The sequence below is a fragment of the Silene latifolia genome, chromosome Y (assembly GCF_048544455.1).
Source record: "Silene latifolia isolate original U9 population chromosome Y, ASM4854445v1, whole genome shotgun sequence".
In the NCBI taxonomy this organism is placed as follows: Eukaryota; Viridiplantae; Streptophyta; class Magnoliopsida; order Caryophyllales; family Caryophyllaceae; genus Silene; species Silene latifolia.
In genome coordinates, this window is record NC_133538.1 from 456,761,956 (window position 1) to 456,787,185 (window position 25,230).

General features: G+C 37.3%; 1 protein-coding gene across 2 annotated transcripts; it reads left to right on the forward strand.

The window, feature by feature from the left end:
- Positions 1-4,759: 4,759 nt before the first annotated feature.
- On the forward strand, positions 4,760-20,328 carry LOC141633416 (O-fucosyltransferase 38-like). Of its 2 annotated transcripts, XM_074445891.1 has the most exons (11): positions 4,760-5,102; positions 6,656-6,734; positions 6,899-6,969; positions 13,858-13,946; positions 14,026-14,203; positions 16,233-16,361; positions 16,562-16,698; positions 18,512-18,725; positions 18,823-19,007; positions 19,654-19,749; positions 19,852-20,328. In XM_074445891.1, the coding sequence occupies exons 1-11, from the start codon at positions 4,872-4,874 to the stop codon at positions 19,988-19,990; spliced, it is 1,548 nt and encodes a 515-aa protein (XP_074301992.1). In that variant the 5' UTR covers positions 4,760-4,871; the 3' UTR covers positions 19,991-20,328. The 2 variants fall into 2 exon arrangements, with proteins under 2 accessions (XP_074301992.1, XP_074301993.1); XM_074445892.1 differs by lacking the exons at positions 13,858-13,946; positions 14,026-14,203 and having other exon boundaries at positions 4,775-5,102.
- Positions 20,329-25,230: the final 4,902 nt, after the last annotated feature.

Consider the following 25,230-nt stretch of genomic DNA (forward strand, 5'->3'; position numbering starts at 1 on the left):
AATCAACTCAAAACAAAACCCCCGAAATTGGTTACTTCTAGGCAATTTAAATACTCTTGGACTTAGCTTTCACCGCCTCCCTGTGGATTCGATACCTGTCTTATCACTAGCTATTCTTGTTAGTCCTGAGATAGTTTTACTTTGATTTGGTAATACGACTTTAGCCATATCACATAACCCGCTACCGCGCACAAATCCCCATACTTAGCACACTTTCGCGAAAGCAAAGATCGGCCGACAACCGACGCCAGCGCAAAATCCGTCATCCCGATCCCGAGTCGAGGAGAAGAACCTGTCAAGTCGACGCACACATCACGCCCCCTGTCCCAAAAATAAAGCAATAAATCCGCAGGACGAAGAGAGCCACCATGCCCATCAACCAAACCGATATCAACCTCCTTTCCCGCAGTAATACCAGATCTAAAGCAGATGTCGAAAAGAGTGTCCCGGACAAGGTTATGCCGATGTTTAACGCCCACAGTACCAGTACAAGAAACAACGTGGTCCCCAAAAACATCCTCAACAAAAACCCGAGAGCAAGCAGGACAGGGCCTAGATACCGTGAATAACGGAACACCCAGACGATACCTAAGCACACTACGGTAAATCCTCCCGTTCATAGTCTGACCCAACCCCGAGATAGGAACCGCACGTAACCAATCAGAGGAGTGAGAACCCTGCTGAGTCTGCCATAAAGCAAGCAATCGTGGTGTCAAGGTGAAAACAGACTCTGAGGCAGCAACAACCGTCGCGAAATAAATGTCTGCCAATTTCTTCATAAGTTTGGGGGCAGCAATTTCACTAGGGTTACCTAAAATACTAGAGCCTGTAGTCGCAGTAAAAACCTGTGCGGCATCATCGAAAGCGGGGCAAGACTACAATACCGGAAGGGCGAGAGCTTAGCACGCAAAACCAAAGAGTCTACAAAACGGGACGCAATAAAAGCATAAAATAAAACATCTCCCGCCGCATAGACACCAAGACCACCAAGATGAAAAGGGAATGTAGCAAGGCGCCACTGCCAATCCCCAAAACCCGGGCTAGACGCGGTGACAATACGTTCCAAGCTGGAACGAAGAGCGGCATCAAAAGGAAGATGAACAGACCCAAAAACACTAGGGGAGCAAGTACGAAGTGAGAAATAGAGCTTAGAAATACCAGTATAGGCTCGAAGTAGAAGCAACTCACATTGCGGGTCCTCAATCCTCGCAACCAAGTCCATTAGCTCAATGGTCTTAGTTACTCTCTTCGCCACAATCTCACTGCCAAAACTAGGACAAGTACTGACAGGTCCACCCAAAACTGTAACACCACACAATGGCCGAGAAATAGAAGGGGGGGAAAACCCCAGGGAGCCGACTCTGGGGATCCTCAATAGGCCAAAAGACCTCCGTCTTGGAGACATTAAGATGCAGTCCAAAACGAGGGCCATCCACCATAATCAAATCCAAGACCTTCCCTACCTCCAAAGTATCACCCACAATGGTGCCATCATCTAAGTACCATGCCTGCATAGTGAGGTCAAAAGTGTCCCGGATTTTGCATACTAAGGGATGCAAAACCAAAGCGAAAAGCAAAGGGCCCAACGGGTCACTCTGCTGAACACCCTGACAAGACCACAAGCAGTGCTCCCCATAAAAAAGACGGGTCGGGCTGGAATAACAAAACTCCACCCAACGGGAAAGAACCGAGCAACGACAGCGGACCTCCTGAAGCATGGTCACACGATCAACAAGGTTGAACGCATTCTGGAAATCAACTAGCAACATAGAAAGCCCCACCTCAGCACCCCGAGCCTCAATGAGCCGGTTCAAGGCATGCAAGATAGCCTCTCCTCCACCGGACACACCCACCTAAAACTGAAGCCCATCAAAATATGAAGATAAAGAAGGACCAACCATAAAAGCACCAACCTTAGAGACAAGCCGTCTCCAGACCGTGCCAACAACAATAGGACGAACCCCACCACCCGGTTTAACGAGTGGCGTGAGAGGGGCGCTGGCAATGTACTCACCCAGAGGAAGAGGACACCGACCCTCAAGAAAAAGATTAACCACCCAATTAAGAGAAGTGATCAAATCATCAGAGATAGCCACAACAGCGCCACTCAAATAAATTCCATAAGGTGTCACACGAAAACCATCCCGCTCACAAGAAGTACCGCGTGGGAAGCTACGAATCATATCCAAAACCACTGTCGAAGAGGCAACCAGAGGATGATGATCTCCAGACAAATGAGGCAAAGAAGGAGGCGGGGCGACCGGATGCTTCTCACGCAAGGCCACAAGAGTGGCATCGGATTAGGGGTGACACCGAGAGGAAGAAAGCACCGACAAAGAAGAGAGTAGTGGCGTCACAAATCTTCCGCCGACATTGGCGGAGGTTATGCTCACTCAAATCCGATCCTCGTCCACGATAAATGAAGAAGGACCCTCATCGAAACACTCCCGCAAATAAAGTGCAACCCCCCCCCGGGACCCCCCCCCCCAAGCAAGGATAGCCTTGGCAATACTCTCCTCCTGACGCTGACGCCGAATAACAGTCCTACACTCATGATTACTCTATTATTATTATTATTATTATTATTATTATTATTATTATTATTATTATTATTATTATTATTATTATTATTATTATTATTATTATTATTATTATTATTATTATTAGAGTAATTTATCGATTACACCCACGCTTAATACACATTTTTACATTTACTCCCACGTCAAATTTTTTTTGAAAATTACACCCAAATTAATAGCTCCGTTTATAAATTGCACCCAATGCTATTTTCCGGTGAATTTTTTTATGAAATGACGAATTTGCCCCCGTGTATATGACGAATTTACACCCAGTATTTTTGAGACTCTTCGCTTACTTTCCCATTACAACTCTTTCACCTAATTTCTCCCAAATACTTCCCCAAAATACTTATCCTATAAAAATTCCCTAAAATTTCCGTCATAATCCAAATTAAACCTTAAGTATTGAGAGATTGTTCATCCATCAATCAATATCTATCAAGGGTCGAAGTAGGAAGAAGGAAGCAGGAAAGAATATGGGAAAAGGTTGATTGACATTCCACTCAATATGTGATTACATATAATCATATACTCAATCATGGCTTAAGGACATCCTTTGATAGCTTGGTATTGCAGGGAACAATTCTTTTCCCATCACTTCCCAATCATGGCTTAAGGACATCCTAATTCTTGTGAGCAGTAAGTTAAGATGTGTTTTGCAAGTCGCTAAAGTTGATTTTCAACGAATAAGCAGATGAGGTTGTTGGGTCTTGGACAAACAAGTAATTGTCAAAAGTATCACTGATTTCCTGAAGTATACGGAAATTGCACCCAATGCCATAATATACAATGAATGATTCCATGCCTTTTCTAGCCTTGAGAGCAACGACTCTCTTACGACATCTTTATTATCCACATTCCAATTAAAAAACCGGTTATTGCAAGTCCTTTGTTATGAGATGATGAGGACACCAGATCTGGGATGAAGAGATGAAGGGGTTTGTTGGGTTCAAGGTGAGTGGGCATTCATACGGTGGGACTCACGGCGGTGAGGCAGAAGTGGTGGTAAGGGGCGATTTGGGGGAGGGACAGAGTTTAGGGATGAGAAGATGGAGAAGATGATGAGTTTGGGTGATAATAATAATAATAATAATAATAATAATAATAATAATAATAATAAAGGAAAGAAGAAGGGCAAAATCGTCCTAAAATAAATGTTTTAACCAAAAGATTTTCAAATTTGACGGAAATTAGGCCTGAATCCGACATTGGATGCAATTTGTAAACGGAGCAATTAATTTGGGTGTAATTTAAAAAAAAAAATTGACGTGGGAGTAAATGTAAAAATGTGTATTAAGCGTGGGTGTAATCGATAAATTACTCTTATTATTATTATTATTATTATTATTATTATTATTATTATTATTATTATTATTATTATTATTATTATTATTATTATTATTATTATTATTATTATTATTATTATTATTATTATTATTATTATTATTTAAGTTCAGTTCAGCTCCAATCAGCTTGGTTCAGTTAAGCTCTATTCAATTCAGTTCAGTTCAACTCAGATCATCTCTATCCAATTTAGTTCATTTCAGTTCAGTTCCATTCAATTTTTAATTCAATTCATTTCACTTCCTTTAACAAGCAAAAAAAACCGGCCATACTCTAGTGTACTCTCACTAGACCTGTCAAAACCCGACCCGACCCGAAAACCCGACCCGACCCGTTTTTTAGGGTTACAAACCCGTTTTTTCGACCCGAACCCGAAATGACCCGTTATTTTAGGGTCGACTCGTTGGGTCAAAGGTAAATCAAGAATTTTATTAAAATATTAATATTTATATATTATATTTGAAAAAATAGTGAAAAAAATATTTTTTTTACTACTTAAAATTACAAAAACAACTAAAAAGTTAATTTTATATAACTTTTATATATTTGATAATAAAATAATTATTAAAAAAACTTTATTTTAATAATTATGTCAATATAATTAATGTAAACGTTGAATATGATTAAAATATTAATTTTAAATATGATTTACATTTTAAAATTTGTTTTTTTTTTTAATTAAGAAAATCATTTAAAAAAGACGTTAGAAATTATTTCTTGACCCGTATTCTGACCCTAACCCGACCCGTGACCTTATAACCCGACCCACCCGACCCGTTTGAAAGGTCTAACTCTCACTACTACTAAATGGACCGAACCGAGTCTCTTTGATTTCTCCGTTCATTGGAAAATCTGAGGACGTCACCATTGATTTCTCCATCCAACATTGATCATATATAGCAAAACACAGCACACTATCATCATTCATCACCAAGTCACTAAGTAAAGATGGCAAACCTCAGATTGTCATCTAATCATAGAAACTCAAGCTCCTCAACTTTTAAATTCATCCCAAAAAAGTTATCTCCTTTATCTCTCACTCTCTATACAATCCTTCTTTTTTGTCTCTCAATTACCCTTTTCATCTTATACTCTAAAGATGTTTTAGATGATGACCAAACCCCACTTTTTTCTAAGGATTTTCGATCTGGGTTTCATCATATTCGCCAGTTTCAGCAGGTAGTTTGCTTATTTCTTTGTTTTTTTTTTTTGCCGAGTTTTTCTGCCTTTTTATACTCGCAATTCAATTTTTATTGTCCGCTTTCCATTTTTGGAATGATTTTAGGATAAGTGATGAAATATCGACTCTACCCCTTGAATCAATGAGGGTGGGAACAATGTTGTTGTGACGGAGATGCTGGTAGTTAATTTAGGGGAAATATTGGATGTTCGAACTTTTTGCTTTTTAAATTTAGAAACGGGACAATACCTTTTGGAGTAAATTTAGAGGGGAGAGGGGACAATAAAAAACTGGGATGGAGGGAGAATGGATTTGTATGGTATGATAGTGTCCAATAGTGTGGAATTCGGTTTCTAGATTTTATCATCAGTTGAGAGGTCAGAGGTGATGGGTCTAGGGGATCCAGGTGTAATTGCATAGCTTATAATCCTGGCAAGGATCGACTGCAATTGAGTTGTTGGTTAATGTTCCTGGCTTCAGTTGATGGTTTAGTCTTGCTAATTTAGTTCTGGATCCATGTTAGTTGAAGATATACGGTTAGGGTCGTTTGAATGACAAACTAAACCGAACATTAACTCACCCCGAGTTTGTCAATTGTTTGGCTGTATTTTAGGTGGCCTATTCGCCGCTGTTCCTATGTTTTATCTGTCATATTTACAAATGCTATCAGGATTTAAATGGCGAGATACCAGAGGCATTGGCAATGCAATTCGAGGAGAGAAGAGAGTTCATTTCTGGATTAAGGACCAACTGCACTTCTGTAATTGAAACTAGCCCAAGTTTTCGGTAATAGAAAGTATGATCTGAAGAAAATGTAGCTTTCCATCTTGAAGGAGTTAATAACTTAATACTCATAAGGTGGCATATGATAATGTTCATGAAGTTTCTTTTACGATGGGAACTGTGTAGTATATAGCATATGAATTGTTTAGGTTCTCTTAGTTGATGTGGCTGTTTGATGTGCTCTGAGATTTCTTTTTAGTAAAAAATTGCTCCTCCGTCTCATCATGTTCCATTTTCAAAATTCCCCACATTTAGAGTAGGAAGGACGCTGTGAAAACGAGGTTACTTCTACCCCCTGCACAAGTTTATTGTCCCTGTTTGACTTTGGTAATCTACATCAACCAATGTGACGTAGACCGTCATTTTCTCCAAAAATATGTAGAGTTACTTAGTAAATTTGTCCTGTTTAATTTTTTAAGTTCATAGTATGTGGCTGTAAAAGTTGTATCTATTGCATACTGTGAGAAATAATTGCTCATATTCGACATCCAAAGTCAGATGAAGATGATATAAATGGGTTGGGAGAAGTATTGCCTTATTACATTTTTTAAAGAAAATGATTTGATGGAGAGGAAGATTGCCTAAGCAAAATAGTTTTGGGATTCTTTTTTTTTTTTTTTTTTTTTTTTTTTTTTTTTTGTTGTTGTATAATGTTCGTTTGAATCTACGTTTCTACAGAATGATTGGAATTACGTGAATGTTTCTTGGCTCTCACTGGTTGTAATTTAAGTATATTGTTATTATTTTTATTTGCTAATTTCTTTTGCAGGTTGCTGATGCACATTTATGGGTTTCAACCTTCAGCCGTAATCTGCGTCCTTGTGTTAAGCCCACTTCCAATTATAAAGGTTATTATGGAAATAGCAATAAGTTCTTTTTATTTTGTAAATATCTTTGCTTTATTAGTAGTAGATAGGTTGCAGATGCTGCTTCTGAGAAACCTTTGCTTAGGTCTCTCATAGGATGATTCTGTCACTGACTTGAGTTTCATATTTCCAAAATGCTTTTGCAGCTGCCTACCAGGATTCAAATAGATTCATTACTGTGAAATGTAATGGAGGGCTTAATCAAATGCGCACTGGTGTAAGTTAATTTTATGTTCTCTTAGTTTGTATAGTTGTACAAATGGCCTGAGGGGATCATTATTCATCTTACGTGGAGTACAGTATGTACATTCACTTACCCCTTGTTTGGATGAAGAGATTTGGAGGGAAAGGGCGAGGGGACAGTTTTTCTAGTTTGGTTGGTATATTAGGCTGGAGATAGGAAAGGGAGGTGACAATTTCTCTTGTTTGGTTAGCTTGATATGCTTTGCATTAATAATATTGGTGACTTATTCTGGTTTTGGTCATCCCTATTCCCTCATCTTACCTTACCTGGAAATCAGGAATACAATATGCACATTATCGGAGAGAAAGAATTCATGTTGAAGATGTAGATTGAGTTTTGGATCTTTTCTTACTTTTTACAACTTTTCTTAGAACAACTTTTCTTTGACTTAGACTTCTTTATTTCTTTCTTTTCTTACAAACTTATTTTGGTGCTTTAATTTTTGGTTTTCACAATTTTCTTACCTTGCTTTATGTTTAGTGTACTTGTTTCATTCGTCTTTATTTTATTTTCGTTTTACTTTGATTTTTTTTTTCTAAAACTACATTATATTTAGGGGTTTTGTAAAAAAAAAAAAAAACTACCTTACATTTTTTTTTTTGTTTCGACTACCTTTGTTTTCTTTATTTTTAGTCTATTCCTTAGGCTGGTAGTATAGACAGATTCGGTCAGTTTTCCGGCTTTAACTTATCTCACATGACTCTTTTATGTTCTAATCTTGCTTAGGCTCGATTTTGGGACGTTATGATTACACTTAACTTTAGTAAATGTTCGTAGTTTATTATAAAAATGTGAAAACATAAATTTTTCTTATGTGAAGTTAAATTGTAGTTTGGACGGAGTTGGTCTTTGTTGTTTGACGTTCACAGCGTCACGTGAGATAGATTAATGTCGCTAAATCGACCAAAAACGCCGGATTTTCAACATAGGTAGCTTTTGACTCTAAAAAAGGAGAAAACAAAGGTAGTTTACAACAAGAAAATAAATACAAGGTAGTCTTTTTACAAATAACCCTAAATATAAGGTAGCTTTTGACAAAAAAACCTTTTACTTTTGTTTACTTAGCTTTGACCGTATTGCGTCGCTGGATTCAAGCCTAAACGAATTCGAATGATGATTCATGTTACCCGACCCCAAGTCATGTTGGGATTTAGTCTTGTTGCTCCTCCTTTAGACGGAGAGCTTTGGAGGAAATGGGAGGGGGACCGTTCCTCTTTTTCGATCAGTAAATTAGATTTAGGTTGATTGAGATGAAGCCTCCATCAAGCCAAATAATAAACCATGTTTCGAAATTTGTGGATGTTTTATAACGAAACGAATCGTTGACACTTTTCATAAAAATGATGATACATACTCTTGGCTTTCTCTTTCCCCCTCCCTCTTACTCTCTCTTTGCCTCTTACACTACAACCACCACCTAGGCACCCGCACCACCACTAGCCACAAGCGCACCACCACTGCCACCCGCGACCTCCGTCCACCATGAACAAGTAAGGTAGTTCCATTTATTTTGTATTATTTGATTTGAATTAGGTTAGGATTTGAATGGTTTGGGATTGATTGTTTGCCTTTGTTGTTGATTTGAAAAAGTTTTTGTGTTGTTATTGCTTAATTCGTTCCCTCATTTTGCGTTTGTTTTGTGTGGTTGTTGATTTTAACGGTTTCGCCTTGAAATGAATGGGACGTTGAATTTCGTTGTCCACCACACGTTGAATTTCATGGTCTCCCCCCCCCTCTCGGGTTGGACAATGAAATTCGACGTCCCATTTCATTTTGAAGCAAAAAAACCGTTACAATCAACATCCAAGCAAAAACAACGCAAAATGAGGGCACGGATTAAGCAATAACAACGCAAAAACTCGATTTAAATTAACAACTAAGGCAAACAATCAATCCAAAACCATTCAAATTCTAACCTAATCTTATCTATATTAATACAAAAGACAATACTCAATCCTCAGCGCGCCACGTCATTAATGTAGGTTTTTTTTTTTTTTGGAAATTCATGTTATGGTGGGACCCGTGAGTGTGCAATGTATTTATTTTTCAGATTTCCCTCTTTTCAAACATGCGATAAATTCCGTCTTACAACAAATTCTATGAAATAATATTATGAAATTTTTTTATGAAATAATTTTATACATTCCGTGTAAATAAAATTAATAACATATACGCAGAATGAATTACAAATGCGAGTAATTGAATTTGAATTACATAATTTTTAAAACAAAATTACATAATAATAAAATTACATAATTTCAAGAAGGAATAACATTTATATACGGGATCGAACATAAAACGCAAATGAATTACATAGATACGTTAAAGTTGATTATATTAGATTATATTTCTTTTATCTGGATGTAAAGTTTTTTATGTATGCAATTTTTATTTACAAGAGTAGATTACGTTATTTCTTTATAAACCAGTGTATGTGAGCACGTGTTTGTAACAAATTTAAACATAAATTATGTAGATCGTAGATTTAGACCAACTAGATAAGTACAATAGAAATGCAAAAACAAATATACACCCAAAAATATTAATACTGGCCCAAACATACCCGTGCAATTTTGCACGGGTTTAAAACTAGTTGAAGTCAAATATCAAAAAATAACATATAAATGGTACACGTGAAATTATTATTCGTGCGACACTATGCTTATCCACACGTTGTACTCATTGATTCGACATACAAAACGAACGTTTATAAGATGACCCTCGGTGGTGTCACACCCGTCGTTTGTCTTTCCTAATTGCTTTTGTATTGGTTCCATATGTCGGAAGAAGGGTACACGTGGTTGTTGCACATTCTCGAGTTTACTGGTGCATCTCCTTCAGCCTTCAATTGGGTTTCATTGTTGCTCTTCGGAAGGTATTTTCTAGACACTCCTCGTTTTCGTTTATTGTGGTGTTGGGCATGTGAACCGTGCCATGGAGAACCGAGCACTGTTGATCCACAAAAAAGAGTGGTGCAAAGTTCATATCCTTAAGAATCCTTAAATCGGTTGGTGGAAAGTACGCATCTAGTGAGGAAGAGTTTAAAGAGGCTTGGTATGTTTTTAGTCAAAAATTGGAAGGTGACTACACTCAATGAGAGAATAGTGTCTTAAGGAGATTACAGACTTCGAATTCTACAAGGGCCTTTTTTAAGCAGTTTCACCAAAAAAACACCTTCAGACGCATCGAATTTTTCCACCAAAACAAGTTGTAGGGAGGATCATTGGATGCATTCAGATGATTTGTGTGTGTTTGCATCGGTCTTTAATTGGACCATTTGTGTCATTGGTCAAAACCCTTATGCAAAAGGACCGAATGAATGGTAATGTAGTACAATCTTACTCCTAAGGAGCTCAAATCAAAGCGTGGCGCCATATGGTGTTTTGTGGATTTTAAATCACAAATTACATGGATGCGCTTGCATTCTAGAGGACAGCTCATCAAGTTCTTATGCCTCCAATACATCCCGCGTGGCCTCCAATACATCCCACGTGGGTAGTGTTGAGAGACCCCACACCTTACACCTTAGAGTTAAGAGGAACATCATTGATAATTGGCATGCATCTATGGGAACGATACTCATAGCGCCTCACACAAGAGATGACGTAAGTGCAAGCTCCGAGGACCGACGTATCTGATTGATGTATGTATTTCCACATGTCTCTTCGTTTGACATTTAAAGAAAAAAAATATAAGAGATTAAAAGAAACTAACATTAAATAGATAATACAATTCATTGAATTCATAATAGTGTCTCAAAATTATTCCCATGAGTGCGAGTATCATAGTAAGAAGGGGGTGAAATCATAGTTAAAAGTGATTTCACCTCTCTTAATTCAAACGCGTCATTTTGGGTTCGCCCTAAAATATAAAATTAAATAACACCCAAATTAAAACATTTTGGTAGTATGTGTGTGTATATATATATTTCCAAAGTACCACCTAAAATACTAACTTCTAGTCTCATATTCGGTAAAGATGACCCTCCAAACATTAGATAAGAAAATTTTATTTAATTGTAACACAGGGCTAACGTGTGTACGCTAAAAGATTTTCACGTTTTGTAAAATGCTATAAATAGCGTTTTTAAACGAGGTTGTGGCATATAATGGTTTTTCTTTCCATGTAGAATCAGTTGTGTGATAAAACAACTCACACTTAAAATACCAAGGATTATGTAAGTCATACAACGATTGTCTCAATCAGTAACCGTGATTCTAACAAAATGCTCATGCTCCTATCACGGGAGGTGGCCGTGTTCCCGAGATGGAAGTACTCGTTTGTATAGCATAATACAAACCGTGTACTCGACATATAAGAAGCCAATTCCTTCCAATATTTGATTAAAAACATACAAAGCCTCTTTAAACTCTTCCTCACTAGATGCGTACTTTCCACCAACCGGTTTGAGGATTCTTAAGAACATGATCTTTGCACCAGTCTTTTTTGTGGATCAATAGTGCGGTGCCCGGTTCTCCATGGCACGGTTCACGTGCCTAACACCACAATAAACGAAAACGAGGATTGTCTAGAAAATACCTTCCGAAGAGCAACAATGAAACCCAATTGAGGAGATGCACCGGTAAACTCGAGAATGTGCAACAACCACGTGTACCCTTCTTCCGACATATGAAATCAATACAAAAGCAATTAGGAAAGACAAATCGACGGGCGTGACACCAACGTCCAGCCACGGTAGGACATTGAAATCCAACAACCAAGGATGTTGAACTTCAACGTCCGTGGATGGACTTTGGACTTTGAAATTCATCGTGTCCTCCCATGTTAGACGTTGAACTCAACGTCTCCACCATGTTGGATGTTGAAACTCAGCGCCTGGTTTGGTCCATGGTTCGTCTCCACTTATTAGATTCAAAATTTCGGCAATGTCATGCGTAAAACCTATTAGATTTAACGTAAAACTATATTTTTTGGATAATTCCCATGGTACCCCTAGGTTTGCACTTTTTCCCCGAATACCCCTACTTTTGTAAAAAAAAAAAACGTTTTGAGTGGTCATATCTCTTAGATACGAGATCGAAAAGTCGCGATTTTTTCATGAATCATCCTTTAGAACCGTCCATGGGTGAACGCACACTGCAAAATGCGAAAATATAGAAAAGAAAAAGTGAAAAACAAAAGGGGAGTGAAACATAATACAAAAGAAGGTAAACTTAAGGTTTTAAAATCGAAGTCCCGATTTCTTTTATAAAAACTTAGAATTTAAATCGAGAATAAAGATTAAAACGATTTTGAAAACCGAAGTAAAACTTAAGGTTCCGGAATACCTTAAAAGTGAACCAAGTATTAATATATAAGTTGTTGGTAATAAATCCGAAAAGAACAAATACATTTTTTAAAAATTAAATAAAAAACGTTAAATATCTCAAATACCGTCAAGTACTAATAATCCACATGTATCATTTCCGTCCATTCCTCTCCGTCACCATTCCCTCATCAAGCCCGAGAAATCTCATATCGTGCTCTATCACTCTCAGCCATACAGCCATGTCTTTGCTTTGGTCTCCCTCTACCCCTAGCAACCTTTTCAGTTCCCCATGTCTTCTCCAGCCTCCTAACAGGTGCGTCCATATGTCTCCTTCTCACATGGCCAAACCATCTTAGTTGGTCTTCCATCATCTTGTCCTCTATTGCTGCCACTTTTACCTTTTCCCTAATCACCTCATTCCTTAAATCGATCTTTCCTTGTATGGCCGCACATCCACCTCTAACATACGCATCTCCGCCACACTCATCTTTTGAACGTGAAAAAAAAAGCAATCGTGTTTTCTGATATCTTAGAACGGAGTTACGACTTGTCAAAGTTTGTTTGTTCAAGAAACTTTGGTCGGCTTTTATTTTCGATCACATATGCAGAAAATGAATTTTTTTTATAATGATTATCTTTCCAAGATCTACAGTTTTAGAAAAAGAATCAGTCGTGGCTTTATGAAATCGTGACTAAGAGATATGCGCAGTTAAAGTAATTTTTCAGAAAAGTAAAAGTAGGGGTATTTGGGGAAAAATCCAAACTTCAGGGGTACCACGGGAATTATCCCTAGATTTTCAAATTTCATCATTGTTATGTGAATTCTAATGTAAAACCTATTAGATTTAACGTAAAAGCAATATATTCAATGTAATAAATTATTTTATTTTTTATTTTTTTTTGGTGCGAAATGTTATAAGTTATTAGTTAGTTAACTTACCACTCATGCGGCGGCGTCCGACATTGATTTTGATCTTAAATTTGTTTTAGATTTGTTGGTTTAGGTTGAATTTAGGAGATTTTGAGAGGGGAGAGAGGAGATAGAATGAAATTAAAAGTATGACTAGGACAATTTGATCATTTCATCATAAAGCGTCGTTCGTTATAAAACGTCGACGATACTTCGCAACCCCCCATAATAAATCCATCCAATATAGGAAAATTTTCCCCTTCCCTCTTCCCCTCCTCTTCCCCTCCTCTTCCCCCTACTTCTATATCCAAACAAACCCTAAAACGCCCCTACTTCTATATCCAAACAAACCCTAAAACGACGGTTTGCCAAGTAATTTTGTCCATTAACTCTCACCTCTTAATCAGAGCAAGGTGATGCATGCTTTTACTTGTACACTCTTGCGTACAAATTTTCATTTGGGCAAAAATGTTTTACTTTGGATGCGTTCATATAGAATTATGAACATATGATAGAGACATGTAAATGTTTTTGCTGAAATATTTCATCGCATGTTAATGAAAGATATATAGTGATCTTATCCATTCGTCTAAATTGAATAAATTCTTCCCTGCATCAGGTGTGCTTTATGTCAAATTCATCACTTTTTTCCCCTCTGATCTAATAGCTCCTCTTGACTTAGATTGCTGATATGGTGGCTGTGGCACGAATAATGAATGCAACACTAGTGATTCCTATGTTGGATAAACGCTCATTTTGGCAGGATTCGAGGTCTTGTTGACAATCCTTTCATTAGCATCTCTTTGTTTCTGCTGTGGCTTACCATGCCATGTTCTTTATTCTTTAACAGTGGGTTTGCAGACATGTTTGATGTGCCTCATTTCATCACGAGCCTGCAGCAGGATGTTGATATAGTGAAGGAGCTTCCTAAACACTTCGAATTTGTTCCACGAGCCCGTAAACATTTCAGTTTGTGGTCGGGAATGAGCTATTATGAGAATATGACTCATTTATGGAAGGATTACCAGGTGCAATTATTTTTCTTAAATCTACAACAACAGCATTACCCCAGTGCCTTAATGGCTCCCGCAAATTGCAGGGGGGGGGGGGGGTCGAATGTACGCAGCCTTACCCTTGTGTTAGCAACACAACGAGGCTGTTTCCGAATGACCCAAGATGAAAATTGCGTCGAGAACTGCAACGAAAGACCGCTACTTTACAAAAGAAAGAAGCACAACCACTTCAGTGAGCCATTTTGATTTATTCCATTATAATCCATAACCAAAGAGTAATGAGTCTTTGGCTCCATTGGAAATATGGAAAGAATTTTTCTTAAATCTACGTTTAGATTAAATTCCACGCTACATAAGAGAATGTTCACTTACCAAAATTTGAGCATATTTCCTTGCAAATGCTCCACAATGGCGGGAATATTTTACTTTTCCAGTTTTTCTTTAGGCAATCTATTCCATTATTTCCATAAGTTGACACAATAGAGAAGACTTCTTTATTTCCAATACTTAACAAGGATGTAAAATAAATATGTGAACTTTTTTTGTCGTATGCTTAATTATCTAAAAAGTCTGTCCATAAATTCATCATCTCTTTCCTGAATTAATTTTGGTCAAAAGTGTGTGTCCTTGAAGATCTGATTATTAATTTTCCGCCACAAAGAAATAAACCCTTGGGATAAAAGGAAAGATGTCTAGTCAGTTGTGGAACTTCCACTAAAGGATATGTTTCCCACTTGACAATTTAGTTTTGACTTGGGAAAAACTAGGAAGGCTGCCTGTGTAATGTGATTCAACTTCCTATCTCCCATTGTAAAAAGTTTACTGTAATCTTGACCCCACTAGGAATATATCTGTGAAACATCGTAATCAAACCCAGAAATCCCTCTGTTCTCACCATTTACCAACTCTGGCCACAATAAGTTACTCGCTAGTTGCTGTGGGAATGTGCTTTGCTTGAAGTGTTTTTTTCTGTGTGTGGCTGGAGAGGAATCTTTGTCCTTTCTCTCGGGTTCACCATTGGCAGATTAGAGTGGGGGTCATACAGTATATTTACTTCCTTTTGGGCTAAGGCAGAAGTTGCTTTGTTAATGCCCCAATTACCTTTCTTCAAAGGTTTGGGATAATTTGTAGTTCTAAGTTGAGGAGCACTTCTTGTCCCCTAATGCTTTTTTTCTTTTAGTAATTTTATTATAGTTAAAAAGAAGGGATCTGTAAGAGTCTAATGTCTGGTGAGCGCCGATAATGAAGTGGGTTTTATACAAACAAGGTTTAGAGAGACATAACTGTCTCATGTAAGTAGTCTCTTAAAGAGAAATTCAGCTTATTAGAACCTTATGTACAATTTAGGTTCAGGAAGCTTCTGGGATTATTTGGGTTAATAATGAACTGAAGAAGAAAGTCTATGAGACTGTGATTTGCTTGAAAGTTCATTGCTAGGTGATTGTGTCTGAAAGTATGTCAACAAGCGAATTATATACTTCCATTTTGTTACACATTTACACTAGGTATAGTGTATCCAAAATATGTGGTGATAACTAAAATATGATTCTTTCAGCATCGAGCTGCATAAAAATTTATATAGATAATTCTTCTACATGCCAGGAATTTCAATTTCTTCTTTTGATATTTTCGTATTGTAAAAATTCGAATCATGTTATTTTGGTTCATTCTGATAAGCCCTTGACTCTACTATTTTTGCAGAACAAATTAGTCGCAATAGATAATTCTTCTAGATAATTATATGCAGCATCGAGCTGAATAGAATTTAAATAGAACTCTTAGATAATTCTTCTACGTGTCATGTGTTTAAATTTCTCCTTTTGATGATGTTGTGTTGTTGAAATTGCAATCGTGTGGGTTTCGGTCCATTCTGATAGCTTGAGAGCGTAGTGGTACTGCTTGTCCAGCTTTGCCTTTTATAGATAACCTCTGTTATGCTCGTCGTAAATACCAGAAAAGTTGTAAAATAAAAATAAAAATGTAGCACTACATTTGCAATAAAGCTATTATGTAGATGTGCTAACTTGTTAAGTAATATTGTCAGGTAATTCATGTCGCAAAATCAGATTCCCGGCTTGCAAACAATGATCTGCCTCTGGACATCCAGAGGCTGCGATGCCGTACCCTATACCGTGCTCTACGTTTCTCCCCCTCTATTGAACTTCTGGGAAAGGTGAACCTCTGATGCAATTAAAATCAAATTCTGAACAGCAGATTCTTGTCAGTGAAGTCAGTATAGTAACATAGGTTTGTCACCACTCACAACTCACAGGATCACAATGTTTTACAAATGTTAGTTGCGAGTGTTTTTGAACCCTATTAATGTGTATGATTTATATAAAACGTTCTGACTTCTTGACAATAACACCACAGAGGCTAGTGGAGCGACTAAGATCACGTGGGGGCAAGTACATAGCTCTTCATCTTAGATATGAGAAGGACATGCTTTCTTTCACTGGCTGTACTTATGGACTCTCTAATGCCGAATCTGAGGAGTTGAGGATTATGAGGTATTGGCATATGTATGCTCTATTTAAAAAATATCTGTATAAGTGTGCTTGTATTATTCTGGTCGCAATGTACACTGTGTTTACCTAAATGCATTTCTACTTCTAGACCTCTCGTCAAAGGTTCTAAAGGTTTGTCAGAGATTTGGTCGTAAGGGGGCTAATGAGTAACTAGAGCCTGCCCAATTGCAATTAACTACCCCATTCTCTAAGCTAAGAGCCTAAGATTACATGTTTAATAAAGTTTTGTAGAAGTTCCTACTTTTATACCGTAATTTCTTTGTTTGAGCACCTCACCATTTTTTTCATTTTTTTTTGAATTACCTAGGGACGTTTGGTATGGGGGTGTTAGGAAAGGGAAAGGTAATGAAAAGCCTTCATTTGATGCCCATCACTACCACTGTCGCTACCACACCCCCGCCCATACCGCCCCCTATTACAGTCCAACATAGCCGCCCTCCTGCCACCATGGTCGCCAACGACCCCACAACCAGTGGTGACGACTCCTCCCAACCTCCACCTTCACCTTATAAACACCACCACCCCCACCCAAGACAACTCACCACCTATCAAACTCGTCCCCCATCACCCCCAGAATGCTGATGCACCACCATCCATTCCACCACTAAAGTCCTCCCCACTGCCTCATACCGCTGGCACACCACCCATAACACCACTCCCCAAATTCAACCCTAACCCCACACTCAAAACGCCACTCCCAACCCTAGAAAACTCCCCCCAGCCCACCCCAAAAAAACATTGGGTCTGGTGTTTTGGGGGTGGTGGAGGGGGTTTTAAGGGCAGGGCAGCGGATTTTGACGGATGGGGAGGGGCGATGAGGGTGCGGCGGGGAGGGGGTTGCCGGCAATGGTGAGGAAGGAGAGCCGCTGATTGTGGTGGTTGTAGGTGTTAGTAGTTTTTGTGCTGGGCTTAGCCCTTAGGGTGTTTGTTGGGAATGGATGGACTATGGAATGTCATTTTGTTTTAGGTTTCAGACCAAACAAGGTTTTTAGTTAAAGGAATTTGATACCTTTCCCCTTGTATCCCCTTAGTTGATTTCATTCCCTTTCCCGAACCAAACCACTCCCTAGAGAAAATCATGCCATTCTCTTTATAATGTTCTACACTGCAGCAGAATCACACCTATTTATTTAACTTATGTGCTTCTTTATTATGTATCCAATGAAAATATTCAATTCGAGAGCGCAAGGCCATCTGCCTTCGAATTTTTCAAGTTAAAGGAGCTCAACTGGATGGCTTTATGTCATTGACCCATGCTCTTTGTGTAGCAGCTTGCAAGTTTCTGTCATTTTGGTGAATATGTTAATTCTCACTCATATACATGCATGAATGCTTCAAATGCCGTTATATACGATCTCTATCCCAAATTTATCGTCTTCATTTGACTTTGGTGCTTAACCAAAATCAACTTCAAACAGTGATGTCTCCAGATACAAGTGGAGATCCACTTTTATATCTCTCAGGTGTCATTCATCGAAACGACTATTTTAATCAACAACATTTACATGTTATCATTCAAAATAATTTGTAACTAGCTTATAGTGTGAGAAAATATTAGTCAAATTCGACATCATTTGACAACCAAAATCATATAGGGATAATATTAATGATTATGGAAAATGTAGGGAAAACAGGCTTTGTGCTGATGTGGAAGTAGTCCGATTTAATGTGATTTGAACTTGGCCGCTTGGTGCAGGTGGTAGCCCTCCAAATCCACATTGAGAATCATTGTTCTGTTAAAATTTATTACACTTTCATGTACTTATTAATATACTTCTCTGCTAATATTTATCAGGGAGAATACAAATCATTGGAAGATAAAGAAAATAAATGCCACAGAGCAAAGGAATGCAGGCTATTGTCCTCTAACGCCGAAGGAGGTTGGAATTTTTATTCAGGCACTTGGTTATCCTTCATCAACATTAATATATATTGCTGCTGGGGAAATTTATGGTGGTGCACGGCGACTCTCAGACCTGACTGTTAGGTTTCCTAATGTGGTTATCAAGGTAGGCGCTAAATTGCTGTCCTTAAGGTCAGTAACAGGGCTGGACATTTTTAGAAAGCCGAGTTCAAGTTTGTCATCAACTAGTTTTTTAATGGCAGGAAACATTGGCAACCCAAGATGAACTAGAAGCATTTTCTGGCCATGCTTCTCAAACTGCTGCAATTGATTATATAATCTCTGTAGAGAGCAATGTGTTCATTCCTTCTCATTCTGGTAATATGGCAAGAGCAGTTGAGGGGCACAGACGGTTTCTGGGCCACAGGAAAACCATCACGCCAGACAGGTAATCAGCATCTGACCTGTAAATTAGGAATGTGTATGGCAGCAACTCATGGATAGTTGATAGACATTAGTCTTAAACAAAACTACCCCAATATCTGGTACATAGCCTTATCCCAGTGTTTTAACACGAAGAGGCTGTGTTTAGATGATCGACGATGTGCATTACATCGAGATTTGCATCAGAGACTACTACACAATAAAAAGAAGCAGAATAAATTTAGCGAGTTATTTTGCTTTATTCGTATTGTAATCTAGAACCATAGTCCATAGATACAAAGTCTTTGGCACTGTTGCAATAGAAACTTGTATAGACACTACTCGTTTTGAGAAGAGAGAAAATATGCAAGGATGAATTTAGTAAGAAAGTAATTTATTCATCATCGAATGTATAGTTTCTATAGGCACGATTTCATAAACTCATATTAGTGTCTCGTCTGAATATATGGGTATGTACATTTTAGATAAAATGTCCGTACTTGTTTTGATCAATTTTTTATTTTCGTTAAGAACATCTTTCTTTAATATTGACTATATTGAGGGCAAGAACTTTAAAACCTTAGACATTAGAGTGTTCATTCTGCTGTCAATGTGATGCATATGTTTAATTTTCTTCGTAAAGCTAACTCAGAGGAACTTGTTTTCTGCAGGAAGGGTCTCATTGAAGTATTTGATAAGTTGGAATCTGGACAACTAGAAAAGGCTTCATCTTTGTCTGAGATTGTCAAGGAAATGCACAGGACGAGGTTGGCTCATCTTTTTTCTCTGTGTCTCTTTTCATAGCTGGACATTGCGACATCATTTTCGCACCTTTATAAGTGTCTCACTTGTATTTGGTATGAAAACAGGCAAGGGGCTCCTAGGAAAAGAGGTGGCCCACCATCCGGGATTAAAGGGCGAGCACGACTCCGGTATGAAGAGTCCTTCTACCAGAATCCATTCCCAGAGTGTATATGTAATTCACTAGAGAATCGAGACAAGCCTTGATCGCATAATTGTTCCTCCCAGTTGTAGTCCGTAGTACGCTACGAAGTACTTTGTGGCATTTATGGCAGTCTAAATCATCCATCAATTTTGGTAAAAAATTAAAAACAGTCAAGCTGTTGCAGTTCTCACTTTGTATATTTTCATCATTCGTTAGCCTTTTCTTTTTCCCCACAATTTAGGGCACAATTGTGGATCGTCGTCGTTTTATTCTAGTACTTCTTGTAAAGCAGTAGACCCTTTGTATATCGAACAACAATAAGTCTTGTTTCAGACGGTATGAAATAAGACGGATTAAATGTCACCATTTTTTAATAGAATGTAACTATTTAATGACAAAATGTTATAACTAAAGTAGTCACTTTTTTTCCCTAAAAATGACGGTAACATTTTATTGGAAAATAGTACTCCACATTTTATCGTAAAATGGCTACATTTTCTTCGTCTTATTTTAGATGGGAAATATCCCTTTCTGAAATAAGAATTTACGATCGAACCAATGTTCTTTTCATTAAAAATAATTCATTTTTCAACAAGTTATTTTAGGCTAAAAGCTAAGAGGTTACCAAAATGTCAAAAGGTCACAAGTGTAACATACCAACACCAAAGAAATAACAAAAAAATTCCGTAATTGCTCTTTTATATATATATATATATATATATATATATATATATATATATATATCTCTATATATATATATATATATATATATATATTTTTTTTTTTTTTTTTTTTTTTTTTTTTGTCGTAGAATGTGAAATACATTAAACCTGCTTAAACTTACTGACAAACCTCCATTAACGTTACATATCACATCACTACCTAGCTGCTTACCAACTTCATAGCACGAAGCCAACTAATATTCCTAGCACTTAACAAATCTACCCTCAATATATGTAGCCTATACCTTACAACCTCTTGTACTCTGCGCAGCACCAAATCAGGGCGTTGTACTGCACCCTTAATTCTGGTCTGATTCCTTACTATCCATAGAAAATATAGCAGGCTAGCAATGCTAGCCATTACTATCCGTTTCTTCAGCAAACTCTTACATCTCCATCTCAGCAACCAATCCAAAATAGGATCAGTCCATGTGATGTCTAGCCAGTCAGTAAACATTGTATTAGGATATTAGGTCCATTAGGGTTTGCATAATTAGGGTTAGGTTTAATAAATATGTGAGCTATATTATAAATAGCTCACCATATATTAGGTAAAACACAGCAACTATTATCAATATAATTTCTTTATGCAATCTCCCCTCTATAATCTTATCATGGTATCAGAGCCTCTTCCTTGAGGACTCTAAATTCGTTTCTAAATTCGTTTCCTCTTTCTTGCCGGTGGGCAAAATATGAGGCGATGCCCACCGGCGGGATATTCTGATCTAATAATTACTCCTATAAGATTAGTTTCATTTTAATTTTCGTTAAAAAAGAGAGAGAGAGAGAGAGAAATAGAAATAAGTACGGTGGACTAGGAGCATTGTTATATGTTCCAAAAGCATCCAGGCTTTGTCGCTTTGTCATCTTATGGTGATGAATCAAGGAACGGTTAAATCGGCAAGGATGCATTTTCGAGTCTCTTGATTCACTCGAAAATCACCCCGACCTTATTTCTTCGGAATTTCATTATTAATCTTCAAGTCCGTTTAAGGTGGTATAAATTAACTGGCGAGTTACGCAATCAATTTGGAGTCCGAAAAAATTAACGTTCTCCAAGTATTGAAATTAACGGATAGTTTTCCGTCTTGATGAAATTTGTCTAGGTCCGATTAGTGTTCCTAACAAATTGTTTGATTTTTGACAAGTCCGAAAAACTTAACGTTCTTATTCGAAGAAATTTCTAACGAGTCTTAACACTCGTTTATTTTACCAACCTTGCGAAGACGGAGATGGACAATGAAGACGAAGAAGTCGATGAAGATTGATTTTTTTCTTATTTTGATTTTATTGTAATTCTCCAATCGTAAAGTTCGTACTATGTACCGTCTTTACGATTGCGGGAAGGTATTAGGATATTAGGCCCATTAGGGTTTGCATAATTAGGGTTAGGTTTAATAAAGATGTGAGCTATTATAAATAGCACCATATATTATGTAAAACACAGCAACTATTATCAATTTAATTCCTTTATGCAATCCCCTCTCTATAATCTTATCACATTGTTTACTGTAAACACAGTCAAATAATATATGATCCTGTGTTTCTTGAGCACATCCACATATGTAGCACATGCCATCAGTCATAATAACAAACTTGTCCAGCCTCAGCTTAGTAAGTAGTCTGTTCCTTGCATATAGCCTATTAATGAAATTTACTTTAGGCAGGCTAAGCCTATTTCAAACATAAGGTTCCCATCTCACCTTCTCCCCGGTGCCAAGAAGCCAATCACATACTGTATGAGTTGTATATGGACCATGCACCCAGTATGAGTAGAGAAACCAGCTTTCAATCTCTCCTTCACCTTGCAGATCTGTCTCCAAGCCCAGCTCAAGTTAACGGTTGGAAATGTTTGATGAATATTATTGCTTACAAGATGTACATTATATAGTGCTAATTACAAGTATGAATAGAATACTAATTACATAATCAATTCCTAAGATATACAAATTATAGAATCAATTAGAGAGGAAATCAAGGGTGTGAATAAGTGATTGATACACATTAGACAATCAATTCTAGTTTATTACGTCTGATATGGAGGGATTGATTTTCTTATTTGATAAAGATTGGGTTTGACTTGATTTACTCTTGATAAATAGGACCACCATTCAGCTTTGTTTTATATATATATATATATATATATATATATATATATATATATATATATATATATATATATATATATATATATATATATATATATATAGGGTCGGTCACGTATTTAACTAAAGTTCAAGCATTTAACCGTATTTAACTAATTTAAATTATCATATCAAAAAACAAAACCCATCGGACTTCCCTCACACTTATCCTTTATGTTTGTTTATTCACACACCCCACCTAACTTTCCATCTCCTTCATCCACCACTATCACCATCACCATCCGCCGTTGTTTCCGGAAGACCGCCGGAGATGATGCTATCCTCCGCCGGCCACGCAGACCAAGCCACCGCGCTTCTTTTGTCGCTCTTATGGCCAACAACCAAGTTATGGATTTTCGGACATCTTCCATGAGGTGCAGTTTTTGACTCTAAATTTTACAATTTCTTCGACTTCGACGGTACTATATTTTTTCTAAAATCTTAATTCGTTTATCGTAGATCTTGTATTCCGATTGAATTTTGCAAAAACAAATTTCACTGGTTAATAGAAACAATTGCGATTCTGAGAGGGTTGAATCTATTATGAGGTACAAGGATATGATTACTAGAGGTAGTGCTAAATGAACAATTTCTTTTTATTTCAATTTTTATATTTAAGTGTTTTGGTTGATTAGTTTTGGGTTTGATGAAATGTAAAGTATTGTTGTTTAGGAATGAATGATTAGGGAGGACGAACTGGGATTATTAGTTGTTGAGATGTAAAGCTGGTTTGTGGAATTATTGGTGAAAGAGTGCATCTAGCTTGTCAAAGATGTGTATCTAGCAAGCTAAAAGAGTGTGTCTAGCATGTCATAGATGTGTATTTAACAATATAAAGGAGTGTATCTAGCATGTCAGATATGTGTATCTAGTAAGGTAAAGGAGTGTATCTACCATACGATGGATGTGTATCTAGGTTACCATAGATGTGTATCTAGCAAGGTAAAAAAGTGTATCTACATTGTCAGAGATGTGTATCTAGCAAGGTAAAGGAGTATATCTAGGTTGGTATTTTATTAAGAGAATGACATTCTTTCGAATAAGCATCTGAATTTGTCCCCTTGTATCGAAGTATAGCATGTTTTGTTGGTATAGACTGCTATCTCCAATAGTGCTCGAACTTTTAATTGTCTTTGATTTTAAAATGTTTGTATTTAGTCTATAAGATGATTGAGTGCTACCTCATACTGTTCAACAAATATGCTACACTTCTTTTAACTGTGAAGTAACAATCAGTTGATGTAATTTTTGACAACGTTCATTTGGGTCATTTGGAAAGAGCTTTAATATGTTGCTAGCACAGGGGTAAAGTTGCGTTCATCCGACCTTACCCCATTACTTTTTTTCTTAATGATTGACAATCAAATCTCAAATGATTTAGGATTGTGGTTTACCTCGCGGTTCGGTACCTAGTCTCTCGTCTTCCTACAAATCAAAAATCGTATGGGGGTGATGCTTTTGAATGCCTCAAACAATGGACTCCGGTATGAAACAATTGTTTTTATTATTATGCTATCTCCTTTATTCTTGCATCTTAGTCAATGTGGAGTGGGATAATTGCATTTAAGAATGGGAAGGAAAATAGTTCAAGATTTAAATGAAGGGTTTACAATCATGCTGTGAGCTTTTTATGTTCTGTTTCATGTGAAATTTGTTGTGAGATTGTTTTACACATTTCTCTGGGCAATTTCTGTTTAATCACATGTCATCTAGAAATGACGTCACAAACTGTCTTCATTCATACCCTCTTACCCCACCCGAGGCGCAATCGCTAAAGCCTTTGAGGCATATTGGGGTCTTGTTGTTGGTTATAGAGTGACCAACAAATAAGCATCATTGAATATTATCTTCCTTTATACAGTCGACTTGATGTAGTTATAAAATCGAGAGCAGAGGCGAAACCGTGTGGAGAAGATCATAAGACGAAAAGTGAGAGTATCGAGCTTGAGGCAGTCAAGCTTCTCAGTGTATTAACAGTAGGTGTTATCAGAGCTTCTAGATATGCTGCAAATAAAATGTCAAAGGCGTGGAAGTCTCGGGTTTAATGCTCTCCGTTTGAAGGCCAAGTCATCAAGAACTTGTAAGAACAGGGCCAAGACTCTTATTACTAGAATATGTTCAAGGTCAATTTTTGGCAGAGAATAGGCTAGCTCGGTAGAATTAAATTTGGTAGAACACCTCGGATGCATATAGAGGTACTTGTAAGGATCCGTCGAAGAATCAGAGGAGGCAAATTGGTGATTGCGAGTAAGACAACAATCTTAGTCAGTCTTTGCTTTAGTTTGAGTTTAACGAAGATACAAGACATAATTTAGTTATGCGTTCTCATTTTGTCTATTATTGGATTGCTCAACACAAATTGCCAGAATTTTTAGTAATGATCTTAATTGTCACTATTATTATCTCTGTTCTCCCAAATTTCAAAATTTTCCTTAC